At 50.9% G+C, this 16,973-nt stretch overlaps 1 protein-coding gene across 1 annotated transcript; it reads left to right on the top strand.

The window, feature by feature from the left end:
- Nucleotides 1-967: 967 nt before the first annotated feature.
- Nucleotides 968-2,480, top strand: Kbtbd13 (kelch repeat and BTB domain containing 13). The gene has a single exon (XM_036191696.1). It carries the CDS (start codon nt 968-970, stop codon nt 2,342-2,344), a length of 1,377 nt encoding a protein of 458 aa, XP_036047589.1. The 3' UTR covers nt 2,345-2,480.
- The last annotated feature ends 14,493 nt before the right edge of the window (nt 2,481-16,973 follow it).

The raw sequence follows: 16,973 nt of genomic DNA, 5'->3' as shown, positions 1-16,973 counted from the left end.
TGAGTGGGGGGAATTGATTGGGCAGAGGCACACTTTAGAATCCTGGCCTGATGCTCCACTTTGGTCTCTCTCTTCAACCTGCCTGCCCCGCCCTTTTGAACTGATGAACTCTTGTCCCCAGTTGAATGACCTTGGACAAGTCACCTGAAGTTACCAGACCTCATTCAGAACACCTTATGGAAATTTGTCCCAATACTGTTAATAGGTGTTTCTATTGACCCCATTTTAAAAAACTTATTTATTTTATATGCATTGGTGTCTCACCTGCACGTATGTCTGTGTGAGGGTGTCGATCCCCTAGAACTGAAGTTACAGACAGTTGCAAGCTGCCATGTGGATGCTGGAAATTGAACCCAGGTCCTCTGGAAGAGCAGTCAGTGCTCTTAATCCATTTTAAAGATGAGGAAACAGAGCTGAGGTACATGCTTTGTATATGGGAACAGCTTGGTATGGTGCCAGTGAAATGGGATGTCTTTACAAGCAGGTCTGGCAAAGCCCAGCAAGCAGGGGGAATTCAGTTATATGGTTAGTGTTATCACTGTTTTAAAAAAAAAAAAAAAAAAAAAAAGTAACTGAGTTTCTGTGGAAGTGGGATGCATGCCACAGTGTGAACAAGAGGTCAAAGGACAAGTTTGTGGAGTGGGTTTTCTCCTTCCAGCTTTATGTAGGTTCCAGGTTGAATCAGGCTTGTAGGAAAGAACTTTTACCTGCTGGACCATCACTGGCTCTTGTCATTAGTCTCTTAATAGAAGTGAATGACCACATAGGTGTCCAGATGTCCTCTGGGCCAGGCGGCCATCCAAGCCTGCGGGCCATATCACATGAGCCATCCTATCTTTAGCTAGGAAGGTATTTATATCCCCCAGGGAAGTTCTTTTCCTCCCCGCCCCGGGGTAGCCCCAGAGTCAGTGGCCCCAAGCAAATCTAGGCCCCCCAGCGGCAGCAGCCTCCGCCCCTCTGGCTCATCATGCCACCGGGTCCTGAGATCCCGGTGCAGGTGTGGGTGGACGGCCAACTCTTCCAGGCCGAGCAGTCGCTGCTGGTGGAGCACTGCGGCTTCTTCCGTGGGCTTTTCCGCTCTGGCATGCGGGAGGCGCGCGCGGCCGAGGTGCGCCTGTGTGCGCTGAGCGCCGCGGGCTTCCGCACGGCGCTGCGGGTGCTGCGGGGAGAGCGGCCGGCGCTGGCCGCAGACGACGAGCTGCTGCAGGCGGTGGAGTGCGCTGCGTTCCTGCAGGCGCCCGTGCTCGCGCGTTTCCTGGAGCACAGCGTCACGTCGGACAACTGCTCGCTGCTGTGCGACGCGGCCGCCGCCTTCGGCCTGAGCGAAGTGCTCCACAGCGCCGCGCTCTTCATCCGTGATGGCGCGCACGAGCTGGTGGCGGAATTGGAGCTGCCCGAGGCCCGTGCCTACGTGGCAGCGCTGCGACCTAGCACCTACGTGGCCGTGAGCACGCACACGCCCGCGCCCGGCTTCCTGGAGGATGCATCGCGCACCATGTGCTACCTGGACGAGGAGGAGGACGCTTGGCGCACGCTGGCCGCACTGCCCTTGGAGGCCAGCACCCTGCTGGCAGGCGTGGCCACTCTGGGCAACAAGCTGTACATCGTGGGTGGTGTGTGCGGAGCCAGCAAGGAGGTAGTGGAGCTGAGCTTCTGTTACGACCCGGAAGGTGGCACCTGGTGCGAATTCCCCAGCCCACACCAGCCGCGCTATGATTTGGCGCTGGCCGGTTTTGAAGGCCGCCTCTATGCCATTGGTGGCGAATTCCAGAAGACGCCCATGAGCTCCGTGGAGTGCTACGATCCCGCCACAGACTGCTGGAGCTTCGTGGCGGACTTGCCGCAGCCAGCTACAGGGGTTCCCTGTGCCCACGCGCGTGGCCGCCTCTTCGTGTGCCTGTGGAGGCCGGCAGATATCACTGCCGTTGTTGAGTACGTGGTGCAGATGGACAAGTGGCTGCCGGTGGCTGAACTGTGTCGTTCGCAGAGCTACGGCCACTTTATGGTGGCCCATCGTGACAGTGTCTATGTGGTGCGTAATGGACCTTCTGATGATTTCCTGCACTGTGCCATCGATTGCCTCAACCTGGTCACAGGCCAGTGGACATCGCTACCTGGCCAGTTTGTCAACAGCAAGGGAGCACTCTTCACATCTGTGGTGCGTGGGGACACCGTCTATACTGTCAACCGTGTATCCACATTGGTCTATGCCATTGAAGATGGCACCTGGCGGCTGCTCAGGGAGAAGGCTGGATTTCCTCGTCCTGGCTCCTTACAGACCTTTCTCCTGCGGCTGCCCCCTGGTACTACTGGGCCTGTGGCCACCGCGTTGCCAGAGTTGTGAGCTCAGAATGACTTCAGATTCGTGAACCTGGATTGAAGAGCTCTTGGAAACTCCTTTTTCCCTATTGGGACACTCAGGTCTCTGCTTTCTGGTGGTGTGGATATCCAAGAAGCCCCGAGCAACGCAGATGACTGGGTCCTCAAATCACTTGGGCTCTGCTGAGAGCTGGTGGGTCACAACCTCAGGGAAAGGGGTGGGGTTACTATTTGGACAATCTAGGCTTGTAGGTGAATAGCCAACAATTGAGCTGTGGCTAGAAGTGGATTAAGTGCTGTTAACCAAAAACTGCTAATTAGCAGATACAAAGTGTCAACACAATACTGGGCCTAGCTGTCAGTTGGGGTACAGAAAATTTGGAGACTAGCCTAGGAAACTTGGTTTTAATAGAAGTCTCGGATGACAAAAAAGATCTACACATAATTTGTCTTCATCCTCAAACTGAAAGCAACACGTTGATTTAAAAAACTTAAAAGCAAAACCCACACTGTAGTCAGCACGGAGACAGGAAGATAAAGTCCAGGAAATAGGCACATATATAAATGGCATAGAGCAGACAGGATACAATCTGAAGAAGCGGAGTCAGACCAGAGAGTCTGAGCCCTCCAAGAGGAAACAGGAACAAGACTGAACCGGACAGGGTTTCTGTGAGCTCCAGCCTTTACAGGAGAAGAGTTGAAGCTGGAGGCATTTAGGCAGTGAGTAGGGCTGGACTGACTTATAGCAGACAAAACTCTGTTGAGCCTGGAGCAAGCCCATGGGAGGAAGCAAGGATTCCCTACAGTAGCTTTGAGGACTGGAATGGAAAGGAAGCACCCAGGTGTAATTCCTTTACCTATCTTTTTTGTGATCACTATGGGACAGTAGATTGTCAACCTCCTGACCCGGTTACTTACGGTGTAAGGGGCCTAGTCCTGCTGATCTGGGTGCATTCCTTCCTAGATAAGCCACAGGCTCCATCTCTCTCCTAATCTCTGCTGTGGCCATTCCCTGGGCCTGTAATGCCTTTCCTCTCCCTCCTTCTTAGCTCTGTTCCCACCTCCTTTCAGCAGGATTGGCTGATCTAGCTCCTGTTTTCTTGACCTGGCTGCCTGCATCCCTCTTGATCTCTGTGACATTCTGTCTTGTATGTTCAGCCCTACCTGAATGCAGATGATAAAAACAGAAGTCCCATGCTGCTAACTGAACTGGGCACTTCCTTGTCTGCAGAATAAAATGATGTCTTACAAGAATTACTAGTTAGAGGTCTACCACTGAAATGTGTGGTTAAACAACTCCAGTCTTAAAAGCAATACCCAGAGCTGGGTGGTGGTGATGCCTGCCTTTAATCTCAGCACTCCAGAGGCAGAGGCTGGAGGATCTCTGAATTCTAGGCTAGTCTGGCCTACAGAGTGTGTTCCAGGACAGCAAGAAAAGGGTTTTTTGAGAAACCCTGTCTCAAAACAACAACAACAAAAAGTGATACACAGACCCAGCTTCTGTTACAGATGCCTGCTTCAGCCCTCCAGCCTGGCCATGTGCCCGGCAGACTTCCTTCAGTGGTCCTGTATTGTCTCCATCCTCTAGGACCCAAGCCATACAAAACCCCGGCTTTGGAAGCAGAGAACACAGTGTTAGTATGGTACTTCCTGGGCATGGAGCCTGGTGTCACCTGCTACCTGTTCTCCTGACCTGTGTCCTAACCCGGAAATAAGCTACCTTCAGGAGTGTGAAATCTCCTAGCCTCTGTCATAGTCTAGTCTATGACTCACAACAAAAAACACTGACATTTGTATCCTGTGAATTCTAAGCAAACTCTTTTTACATTCATTTCTTCCACAGTCCCTCACTTGTGGTTGTATAAAAGTGTATACACATTGAAAAAGAAGTGTATACACACACACTTTTATCATCAGTCAATGACTTACTCAACTCACAAATGAGGGAACTAGAAGAATGTGAGGCTGGTTGGAAAGATCATCTGAGAGACAGAGATTTGTATATTGAATTGGCAAAGATGTGCAGGAGTAAGTTTGCTAGGTCAGAGATGATGCTGGTTCATGTCTTGGGGGCAATAAAACCATCATTTTAATAGTTTTGTCCTGGAAAAGAATCTTTTCATCTTTGCATGTGTGCTTGCACAGACTTGTGCACATCACAGGCTAGAACAGGACTTAGTGATGTCTGGGGCCACGCAATAATAAGTCATTGAAACAGAAATACATAACCCTTTATAATTAAATCGGTCCACTGTTTGGCCATGCTGCAGAGTGATGCTGTGAGGACCCATGGTCCTCCATGGGCTCTAACTCCAGGTGATGAACATCTTCCCTAGCATCCAGAGCACTGGCTCTTGTGACATTAGGGTCTCTCAGGTCATGGGCTCTTCCTCAATGACCTCTAGGTTTGGCTCTGACAGGCCTGCTTTCCTGGGTCTCTGCACTTTGTCTATTCTCATCTAGGGTGGCACCTTCTTTCAGAGATGTCTTCTGTGTATAGGAATGAGCATACAACATTCACAGTTTTCCCAAAGTTGACTTTTTTAAGCATTTGAGAACTTTAAGCAGTAGCCAGGCCTGGTGGCGCACACCTTTGATCCCAGCACTAGGGAGGCAGAGGCAGGCGGATCTCTGATTTGGAGGCCAGACTGGTTTACATAGCAAGTTCCCAGACAGCCAGAATTACAGAGAGAGACACTGTCTATAAACAAACAAACAAACAAATAAATAATGAAATAAACAAATACACAGGGAAAAAAGAACTTTAAGCAAAACTAAGGAGCTAGCTCAGTTGGTAAAGTACTTGCTTTGCAAGTGGGAGGACATGAATTTAATCTCAAGAGCCTATGTTTAAAAATAAAAATTAAAACTCCAAGCCTGGCGGCTGTGGTGGTGCATGCTTTTAATCCTAGCACTCGGGAGGCAGAGGCAGGCAGCGGATCTCTGTGAGTTCGAGGCCAGCCTAGGCTATAGAGTGAGTTCCAGGAAAGGCACAAAGCTACACAGAGAAACCCTGTCTTGAAAAAAAAAATTAAAACTCTAGCCAGCAACAAATAAAGGTAATGAGGAGATTACAGAGACAGTTCAGTTGGTGAAATGTTGCTTTGGAAGCACAAAGACTTGAGTTTGATCTCCAGCATCCACCTTAAAAGGCTGGGTGTGGAGGCATACAGCTTGCAGTCCATCACTGGTGAGGCAGAGATGTTGAAGTCCCTGGTGCTCCCTGGCCAATGAGGTACCCTTTCTCAGGAAGCTGGATGGCATCTGAGGAATAACAACTGTCTTCTGGCTTATAGGTATATGCATGTGCATGAACACATTGCAGGCAAGCACACATACACACTCACACAGACATACTTGTGCACACATACATACACACATGAGCACACAGACACACTGTGGTGTTTGAATGAGAATGGCCCCGTAGGCTCATATATTTGAATGCTTAGTCACCAGGGAGTGACACTGCTTGAGAAGGATTGGGAGGTGTGGCCTTGTTGGAGTGGGTGTGGCCTGATTGGAGGGACTGTGTTCCTTGGGGTTAGCTTTGAGGTTTCAAACACCCAAGCCAGGCCTCTTGGCTCTCTCTCTTCCTGCTGCCTGTGTATCCAGATGTAGAACTTTCAGCTACTTCTTCAGCATGTCTGCCTGTGTGCCACCATGCTCCCTGCCATGATGATAATGGATTAAACCTCTGAAACTGTAAGCAAGCTCCAATGAAATGCTTTCTTTTATAAGAATGCCATAGTCATGTGTCTCATCACAGCAATAGACCACTGACTCACACACACACACACACACACACACACACACACACACACACACACCCCAAAATGTCCTCTACAAGAGGACATCTTCACCATTGAACTCTCTCTCCAGCCCTCTGTTTTCCTCTGCAGCATTTAGCATCATCTTCTCTGCTATGTTTTCACCTGTTTCTTATCTTTTTCTCCCTGCTAAAATTTGAACTCCATAAGAGCAGAGATCACGGTGCTAGGGATTGAGCCCAGGGCTTCCAGCATGCTAGGCAAGCACCTTACCAGTGGGCTATGTTCCCAGCCCAAGGGCAGAGACTTTTGTTTGTGTTGTTCACTGACGTATCACTAGTACCAGGAATAGTGTCTACAAAACAGCAAGGATGTATGCCATCTGTTAGATGAACGAGTAGTGTTGAACGGATGTCTACTGACAGAAAGAACTAAAGGGTGAGTCAATAGATCAACTGGGAGAAAAACCCCTGGGGGGTACATAGCAAGCCTCAGACTTCAGAGGGACGGGGAAAGTTTCTGTCCAGACAATGAGGGCTGGGGGAGTGGGGGACAGAGCAGACTTCATGAGGAAAGGGTGACCTGTACACCCTGGGCAGAGTGGGATCTGGAAATAGCAGTCACCCTGTCTTCCTTCCAGGGATGGAGGAGGCTGTGGTTGGAAAAGCTAATCACCCTGTGAAGGATTGCTCCTCTTGGCCATGGAGTACACACAGGACCAGTGTGTTTATTTTCCTCTGGTCCCAAGCAGCTGGGCCTCTTTTTCATCCTAATTGCTTTGTTCAAGCTGTTGTCACTCCTCAGGAGCAGCAGCAAATGAGCTGAGCTGGTGTGAGACCCAGCTGTCAGGAGACAAGCTCCCTCAGGGTGTGGGGATCGTGACCCAGGACCACAGTGGAGAGGGAGGTCTCATTGCCACACTGTCCTCTGCAGCCTCGGCCGGCCGTCAGGAAGCATGGAGCCTTCCCTCTGGCATCTCAGCAGCTAAGAGAGGTAACAGGGGAGCTGGGGAGAGTTCAGTCTTTAGTGTCTGCCTGGTAAGCACAAGGACCTGAGTTTAATTCCTAATGACTACATTAAAAAGCTGCTGAGCCTACCTGTAATCCCAGCACTCAGAAGGCCAAAGCAGGAGGATCAGGACTTCAAAACCAGCCTCAGCTACATAGTGAGTTTGAGGCAAGCTGAGCTACCAAAAAAAAAGAATGTGCTGAGGAGGGAGAGCCAGTCAAGCCTGTGGGGCTTCCTGGTCAGCTGGCCTCACTTAACTGGCAAGCCCCGGGTCCCTGTGAGAGACCTTGTCTCAAAAAACAAAGTAGATAGTTCAAGAAATTATACCCATGGTTGACCTCTGGTGCGCGCGTGCGCGCACACACACACACACACACACACACACACACACACACACACTCAGGTAAATGGCTTTTTGTAGGATTGCAGAATCAAGGCATTATGAGAGGGAGCTTCACAGGGCTCACTCTGTAGCCTTGCTTACCTTCCACCCAGCTGGTTTTAGTGTCAAATGTTGGCTCCAACTGTTTTTGTGTTGTTGTTGTTTATTTGGTTGGTTGGTTGGTTGGTTGGTTGGTTGGTTGGTTTTTCCAAACAGGGTTTCTCTGTATAGCCCTAGCTGCTCTGGAACTCACTATGTAGACCAGGCTGGTCTCAAACTCAGAGATCCACCTGCCTCTGCCTTCCAAGTGCTGGGATTAAAGGTGTGCACCACCACAGCCCGACCTGTTGTTTGTTTGTTTGTTTTTAAAGGTTTATTTATTTATTATGTACAGTGTTCTGCCTGCATGCATGCATGCAGGCCAGAAGAGGGAACCAGATCTCATCATAGATGGTTGCGAGCCACCAAGTGGTTGCTGGGCATTGAACTCAGGACCTCTGGAAGAACAGCCAGTGCTCTTAACCGCAGAGCCATCTCCAGCCCTGTTTGTTTGTTTTTAAGACTCGGTCTCACTGTGTAGTCCTAACTGATCTAGACCTCACTATATGAACCAGTCTGGCCTTGAACTCAATCTTATCTATATGCATCTGCCTCCAGAGTACTGGGATTAAAGCTGTGTATGCTGTCATGCATGACTTTTTTTTTTTTTTTTTAGCATTTTAATTCATTTTTATTTGGGTAATTGTTTTACCTGCTTGTTTGTTTGTGCATCATGTGTGTGCCTGGTGCCCACAGAAGAGAGTATCAGATCCCCTGGAGCTGGAGCTGTGACCTGACATATGGGTGCTAGGAACTGAATCCAGGTTCTCTGAAGAACATAGTGCATCTCTTCAGCCCTGGCTTGATTTTTTTTAAGATTTATTTTTATTTATGGGGGGGGGTTGCCCTTCTGGCTGGGTTTTGTTGTTGTTGTTTGTTTTTTGTTTTGAAACAGGGTCTCATGTCACCCAGGCTGGCCTTGGACTTGCTAGGTAGCCAAGGCTGACCTTGAATTTCTGAATTTCTCATCCTCCACTCCCTCCAGTATTGAGATTGCAGGTGTGTGTCCCTCCCAACTCATCTTATTGAGATGAGATCCTATGTTGTCCAGGCTGGCTGGCTTTGGATTTCTAGACTCAGGGGATATCCAACCTCAGTCTCCTAAGCACTGAGACTACAGGCATATACCCACACCCCAACTTGGAGAGAAGGATGGAGATGTGGATGACAGGAGGGTGTATGCGCTCACCCTGCAGGCTCTGCAGAGCACCTGGGCTGTGAGGCTAGGAATGAGGGTGGAGCTGTGCAGGCTGGCTGGAGAACATTGCTTCTATTTTGCAGGAAATGGGAGCTGCAGCTTGCTTTTAAGGCAGTGAAAGTGACAGGCAGAGATGTATGACAATCTTTGAGGCCTTTGTTTGGGTCACATCACTGGGCTCCTGACACTAGGGAGGCTTGGATCCTTCAGCAGAGGGAGCCAGAAAGCGTGGGTGAGTCAAGGCCTTGGTCCCCAGCCCCCTCCTCCAGCAGCTTTGTACTGACATCCCCTCTCCCCCGTCCCACTGCTCTAAATGAAAGCTCCTGTCAGGTAGCTCTTTCCAAGCAGTCCTTTCAGGCCTCGGGTTGGGGTGCCCACCTGCACCTACAGATGTAGGGGTGGAGAGGGCCCTGTCACTGCCTCGCTCTGCCCCTGGAGTGACCTTTCACCCTTCGTCAACAGCCTTCGTCCTTAAGTTTCCTCTAATGACCCAGTTTGAGTGTGCCATCTTTCCTGGCGAGAGCCTGCTGGCTGCGTGCCTGTATCGTCTGGCCCTCAGCAACCCGGGCACCAGTCACCCTGCAGTTAAGTGTGGGCACAGTAAAGCACATTGGCAAGTGTCCATCTCAAAGCTTGGACTGATCACACAGTGTTGGGAATCAGAGACATGCCTTCCGGGTAGGGGTGGTGTCTCCGTGACCAGAAGCTGGACTGTTGCCTCCCCAAACCACTTTGAGGAGGAAAAAACTGACCTTCCAACCCCCTCTTAGGGGAAGAACAAGCAGATGTGAGAACTCCTGGCCATGCCCTCTAGGTAAGGGATTCATCCAGCAGGCCCATAGCTCCAGACTCTAGGTTAGGCCTGGCTCTCTCCTCCTGGTGAGGTCTGAAGGTAGCTAAGTTTAACTAAGGAGTTCTTCAGGTCCCAGAGGGAGAGCTCTGGAGGCCCTTGTTGTGGGCTAGGAAGTGCCACCTATGCTAGCCATTTTGTGTGTATATTTGCGATAGGGTCAGGGAGGGAGCTGAGTGTAGGCTCACAGGGAGAGAGCATGCAGAGTGATCGGAACGCTCCAGCTGCTAGCTCAGACCTTTCGGATTCAAATCCATTTCTAGGGCCTTCTGCCTGTGTGCTCGTGGGCGGCTGTTCAGCTTCTGAACATGAGGTGGGCATCTGGTAGTGGGCACAATGACAATGCCTAAACTCAAACGGCTGGAAGGAACACAGAACTTCCAACAGTGGCTGGCTCCTGTCAACGGACCAGAAGGCTCTCCACCTCAAGGAAGGCTGCGCATTGTCTCTGCAGTAGCAGCTGGTCTGGCTGCAACGGGGGAAGGCAGTCTTGGACAGTGGCAAAGTGGGAGCCATGGAGAGGGGCTCTTGGCCTGGGAAGCATTTGTCATGATTCCTCCCGCCAGGGCATCGTCTGCAGAACACAAAGCCAGATCCCTCTCCCTTACAGGGACCTGGGACAGTGCTCCTCCAGCCTGGAGTGTCCTTGGCTGTGCAGATGGCTTTCCCTGCTACGGGTCTCACTAAAAATCCAGATACCAAGAACACACTGTCCCTAAGGCCTGTCCCTGAGGGCCCTGTACCCCCAAGGAGCTCAAAATATTTCCCTCAGCATCAGCCTCGTACTCAGAAACCGCCTCCCCACCTCCCCACCCCTACTCAAAAGCAACTCGTGTGTGTGTGTGTGTGTGTGTGTGTGTGTGTCTGTGTGTGTGTGTGTGTGTGTCTGTGTCTGTGTGTATGTGTATGTGTGTGTGTGTGTCTCTGTGTCTGTGTATGTGTGTGTGTCTCTGTGTCTGTATGTGTATGTGTGTGTGTGTGTGTTTGTGTGTCTGTGTCTGTCTGTGTCTGTGTGTCTGTGTCTGTGTGTGTCTGTGTGTAAAAACAACTCCGAACTGTCCCCAGGCTGTCTCCTCAGTCACTTGCCCCTGCACAGTAGGAATTAGGGTCACATGGCAAAGGGACAAGGCGGAAGCGTCCCAGCAGCAGCCCCCATCTCTCCACAGAGCTTAGCCTACTGCATCACAGAGCTGTGTGGTGTGCTTCTGACCGCTCAGGGAAGACCAAGGCTTAACCCCGCTGCCCCTGAGCTTCTAAAAGGAGTGTGTGGCACTGGGGCTGTCAGTGAGCTCCAGCCTCAAGGCCTTCTGAAGATGAACGCTGGGACCCTCCCAGGAACCAGGATCTCTTCTTGATCCCAGTCCTGTACACCTGGGTCCTTGGTCTCTGAGGGATGGCCATCAAGGGCTAAGCATGGCTTCCTTGTTCCCTAATCCACCCAAATGAGAGTAGCCAAGCTCCTAGTGGCCCGGCTTTCCTCTCTCGGCTTTCCAGTCAAGCCTGTCTCTAGGTTTCCCACCGCATCCAGCAGAGAGTGTGGATGCATGCAGCTAGTTAAGGAGCCCAGGACCAGACTGGAAGGCCTTGGCCTCCTCAGAGCTCCCTGGGACTGGAAGGGCGGGCACTCAGTGGCACAGGCTCCGAAGCAGAAGCAGATCTCCAAGGCCAGGACCAAAAGGGGGCCGGTCTCTCAAGGATCCAATGGCACATGTCAGAGTGAGCTGGCCCTGAGCAGTGACATGTGTCCATTCCTGGTCAAGGGAGGACAGGGCACCTTGACAATGTACTAAGATGGCTTGCGGGGTGGGGAGTGCTCCCCCAAGTACTTGGGAGTTACCTAAGCACAGAGCTTAAATTCTTGGAACTGCCTGGCTACTGAGGGAATGTGGAAACTAGCTAAGCCATCCCCTGGGACCTGTCCTGAGCCCCAGCTCCCCAGCACCCTAGCACCCTGGCTTCTAATTTTGTTCCCTCATCTGGAACCCAGTTGATGTCTCTGTTCAACCTGGAAACATTTTCTTAACAACAAAATAAATCAAATCATAGGTTAAAAATCTCTTGAGCAGAGAAACAGCAGATGACGTTGTGTGGGCACTTGCCCAGAGGACACAGAACTTGCATCTCCTGAGTGGGTGGCCTTATAAGGGCAGGTTCAGGAGGAGAGTGGGCGCGGGGGGGGGGGCAGCAGTGGCAGGAGCCTTGGAGGCTGGGGTGGGTGCCCCAACTGGGCAGGGTATGGAACCAGTAGGCATTCTTGGCCAGGACTCAGTTCTGTGGGGGGAGCTGGCCCAGTGAAGCCCCAGCAACCCCTGCTGGGCCCCTTTATTGCTGCCATTATCAGCCCAGGCTATGACCCATGTCATGCCTCCCCCACAAGCCAACCCAACTCTGGCAGCTCACTGAATGACAGAGACCATTTCCTGTTTTTTCATCTGCTTTCTCCCTGACCTGTGCCCAGCTGGTATGCTAGGCAATAAAGATATGTATGGTGGGAGAAATGGTGAATGTATTAAAAAAATAAAAACAAGCAAGTAAACAAACAAACAAACCAACCCAGGGTCTCATATAGCCTAGGCTGGCCTCAGACTCTAAATGTAACCGAGAATGAATGACCTTGAACTTCTGATTCTCTCGCCTTTACCTCCTAAGTGTTGGCATTGCCAGTGTAAAACCCCACTCCTGCTTTATGTGGTGCTGGAGTTTGGATCCAAGGTTTTGTGCATGCTAGGCAAGCATTCAACCAACTGAGCCACACCCTAGCCATATCCCCAGAACCAAATGAGTTGTTCTTGGCGGCAGTTTTGACTCATGTCCTGGGCAGCAGTTCCTGGAACACAAGGCAGAGCCCCCTCACAGGCACCAATGCAGAGCTGAGGAGAAGCAACACGGGGCGCCTGGAGCGGGGCTGCCAGTGAGCTGAGCTGGCAGTTGTTTGCCTTGCACAGGCCGCCCTTGTCCCCAGAGTGAAAGCACACGTACCCCAAACTTCCTTCAGGTAGTGCCTCTAGCAGGATTTAATTTCCTGAGGTGAGAGGGAGGAAGTTGTAGAAGGAGAGAGGAGGAGGAAAGAGGGAGAGGGAGGGACACACACACACACACACACACACACACACACACACACACACACAGAATGTGGGGGGAGAGACCGAGAGACTATGCTGAGAAATTCCTGGGCACCTGTGCTCCTGTGATATCCACACACATAAGAGCAAAGGTCTGGCTCCTAGGGTCTGAAGGAGAGGTGAGTGCCTCAAAGGTACCTGCACTGAAGGTGAAGCTCTGGGATCTTCCCTAGCCTTCATGAGGAAACTTCCCTGAGACCCCTGAAGATCTTCCTTATGGTCGGTCTCAAGGTCAAGAGTGAAGAGCTGGGATATGCCCTTCCTTTGGCCAGCTTCCACTGTGCCTAAGACCCCACCATAGCCATGTGCCCTCTGTGGAGCCCGGCAAAGACTTCTCTGACAGCAGGCAGACAGGACGACATGGGCCGCAGGACAGACTTGGGCCTAGGGAGTATGGAAGAGAAGGGCTGACAGAGGGGGAGGGTCCTGGAGGAGCTTTGGAACTCCGGAATTCTCCACTCCGAGATCTAGGGTGTGTCTCTCTCCACTGTCCCCTGCTTGGAAAGGTCAAGGCTGAGAGGAGGCTGTGGCAGCACCTTGGCCAGCACTCTGCCCGTGACAGCTGCAGGAGGCTGCTCCCACCGAAGCCAGAGCAGCTAGGCTCCTCCAGATGGAGCTGTGCCAGTGAGGTCCGGCCTTAGGAGGGCCTGGCCTACCTGCACATCAGCCAGTGGGACTAGGAACCCAGGGCCACACAGACATCTGCCTTGCTATCATCCCGTCCTGAAACAGGAATGTCCCAGGTATAATATAAGCACAGATTGTTATCATTAATCCCATATTACTGCCCCCATGAGGCAGGCTGAATAATGATCCTCCAAAGAGGTTCTATCCTAACTCCTAGAACCTGGGAACGGTCATTCCCACGTAGAAAGGGCTTTGCAGATGGATTAGGCTAGGCGCTGTGAGAACGCAGATCATCCTGGATTGTTCCGGTGGGCCCAGAGTAATCACCAGGGGGCTTCAGAGGCAGTGGCCAAGGGTGAGCTAAACAGAAGACATTTTGCACAGTTCCCTGGGGACACAATGGGCTTGAAAACTCAGCCTGAAGTGGCTTCTAAGACAACTGTCCCCTCAGACCAGGGGCCGTCCTTCTTCACCCCACTGACATGTCTCTTGGGGCCTTGGTGGGGACCAGAAGAGGGGACAGCACCTGAGAGGACAAGGATGGCAAGAAGCAAGGTTGGCTTTGGGGGCCAGGTTTGGCTTTGCCTGGGGCTTGGACTCCCCCATTCTCTTGGTCTCCTCTGTAGGGGTCGTCTTACCCAGAGCCACACTTCAGGTGGCCTGTGTCTGTCGTCTGCTGATGTCTCAGGAGCCACCTGACCCTTCATCGTTGTAAAGCCACCGTTTTCCCAGGTGGCCCTCCCATCCTCCTTCTTTCTGGCCACTTTCTTCAACTCTGCTGATCAGAGAGGTCAGGTCCCTGGGAGACTGCAGTGATATTTTCTTTGTGCTCTAATAAATAAAGCTTACTTGGAGATCCAAGGAAAAAGCCAGCCACTATATTAAACATAGAAGTAAGGCAATGGTAGGTAGCACACGCCTTTAATCCTAGCGTTCGGGAGGCAGAGATTCATCTGGATCTCTGTGAGTTTAAGGCCACACTGGGAACAGAGCCAGGCATGGTGGCACACACCTTTAATCCCAGAACTAACCATGGAGGTCTGGAGGTCTGTACAGACAGACAGGAAGTGATAGAGCTGGGCAGGAAGAGGAAGTGATGTAGCTGGGCAGAGAGAGGAAGTGAAATGGCAGGACACAGAAAGAATATAGGTGTGAATATACAGGAAGTAACTCTGAGGATTTCTAGTGGTAAGAAAGTGGTGGCTTCTTTCTGCTCCCCTGATCTCTCAGTTTTCACCCCAGTATCTGGCTCCAGGTTTTTTATTAATAAAACCATTTAGCAGTTCGTCTTACAGGGGACAGATTTCCTCAGGTATTGAGTTTGGTACAGAATTCAGCTGTGTTAGTTTTCTGTAGCTGGGAAAATGAGTGAGAAAACCAAGGGCATTTCTGACTCACAGTTTCAGAGGTCCCAGACGATGGTCACTCTGTTCTGTTGTTTGGGGCCTGTGGTGAGGCAGAGCATCATGGTGGGAGTCCACGATAGAGCAAAGCTGCTCACTAACAGTGGCCGAGACGTGGAGAAGAGAGAAGGGGCCAGGGTCCTCGGCAAGCACATGGTGTAACTTCCTTCTACCATTCCCCACCAGCACCATCAGCTGGGAACTAAGTCCGAAACTTTCAGGAACACGTAAGCAAATCATAACAGCTGGTGTTCATTAAATGACAGAGAGATGAGCAGAGAAGGGTAGGGCTCCAGAACAGGGAGAGGGAGGAAATCTATGTGAATGGGCTGGTGGATAGTGCCACAAGTATCCTGTGCACTATCCCACTCAACCAGCATCTGTATCTTATGAATGAGAAACTGAGGCACAGGGAAGACGAGCAACTTTCTAAAGTTCACACAGCTAGTTGTCAATAAGGCTGAACTTGTAGCCTCATCTGATTTCAGAGTCTATGTCTCAAACTCTATTTTCCCACCTCCTAGAAAAATCTCCAAGGGGGTGTGGTTTATGAGGCACCACCACTCCCTGAGGAGCTAAACTACAGACCCTATAGGCAGTTAACAGCTGTGAGGGAAGGAGAGACATTTTCTTCAGTAGTGTGGCTACTGGCAAATTGCCCATGCTCCTGTAAACAACCCTAATTAAACTTACGAAGCCATATACATGAATGAAATTTAAGAAACAACTAAACAATATTTATTGCGAACTACCAATGTTTCTGTTGTCTCATTGGTAATCAGTAGTTCCCAGGGATGGAAATGGAAGGGTTGCTCACACTAGGAAAGAATAGGAGTGGTAAGTGACTTGTGGACCTGCCAGCTGGTTACTTCCAGTTCAACGGACTTAATAAAAGGGGCATTCTGAGCCAGAATACCTTAAGTAGAACAAGCCTCAGGTCCATCACAGCCTGTCAGCATTCAGACTTAATTTTACTCTTTTCCAAGTCCGTTTAATTTTCAGCAACAGACTCACAACCAACTTCATGCTCTCTGGCCCATTTTCCCAAATACTCCTCTGTGCACTGCCTTCAACCTACTCAAAGCACGTTAGAAGGCCAGGGAGTGTTTTCAACGTGGTTCAAGCTGGCTGGCACTGGGATTAGTGGAAAGCACAAGGGAGCTGGCGGGCCTCTGGAGACTGGGTCACGCCCTGAGCTGTTTCAGCTGCAGAATTCCACAATACACAACTGAGCGAGGGAGTGGAGCGCTCTGGGCACCGTCCCTGGGTTTCCCACAGGCCCCGACTCCAGCTCCATTTACAGAGCAAAGAGAGTGAAAGGTTCGAATCCTGGTAACTGTTAGAGGGCTTCAGGTGGGCTACTGTCAGAGGCAAGGGCACCAGCGCTTTGGCCTTTGACCTCTTGCCTGAGTCACAGGCCACTCCAGCAACTGGTCCTCTCAACTCCTGGAGGCCTCTTAAATATAGGCTTGGGGTGGCTAGAGACAACTGTCGTCCCAACCCCGCCCCCCAAAGATAACAGGCGGGTACAGGACCCAGATTATCAGAGCAGAAAGGGGCACAGATTGGTGGTCTAGGGGGTCATGAACATGGGTCACAGGCCTGCTCCATTGCAAAGACCTCCAGAGAGCCTCAGACATAAAACAAAGTTGAACAACTAACTACCTGGGAGATTGAGGTCACAAGTTCAAGACCAACCAGGTAACATAGATACCTCACGCAAAAACAAAACAATATAATTCTAACTAACCAACAACAAAACCCCAAATTCCTGGAGGCCTGCCCCTCTATGCTTTCTGAATTAGAATATAAGGCGTAGGGCCCAGGGATTCCCTAAGAATTCTCATGGAAGAGGAGCCAGGTCTGGAAAATGTAGACCTGGTCAGATGCCTTTGTTTTATTATGTTTGAGATAGGGTCTTGCTATGTAGCTCAGGCTGTTCTGGAACTTGCTATGTAGACCAGGCTGGCCTCAAATTTACAGAGATCTGCCTGCCTCTGCCTTCTGAGGGCTGGGATTAAAGGCGTGCGCCACCACAGGAACTCCAGTCAGTTTTATATTTTTCCTCAGGAAATTGAAGCTGAGAGAGTTCCTGAGTCGGACATGGACACTCAGGGTGTGTCTAGAGAAGTGTCTCAGCACTCAAGAGCTTTAGAGCACAGAGGACTGGAGTTTGGCCCCCAGCACCTATATCAGGA

Source organism: Onychomys torridus, chromosome 7 (genome assembly GCF_903995425.1).
Source record: "Onychomys torridus chromosome 7, mOncTor1.1, whole genome shotgun sequence".
NCBI classification, from domain to species: domain Eukaryota; kingdom Metazoa; phylum Chordata; class Mammalia; order Rodentia; family Cricetidae; genus Onychomys; species Onychomys torridus.
Note: the sequence above shows the minus strand (reverse complement) of the source record. Positions and strands in the feature narration are given on the sequence as shown.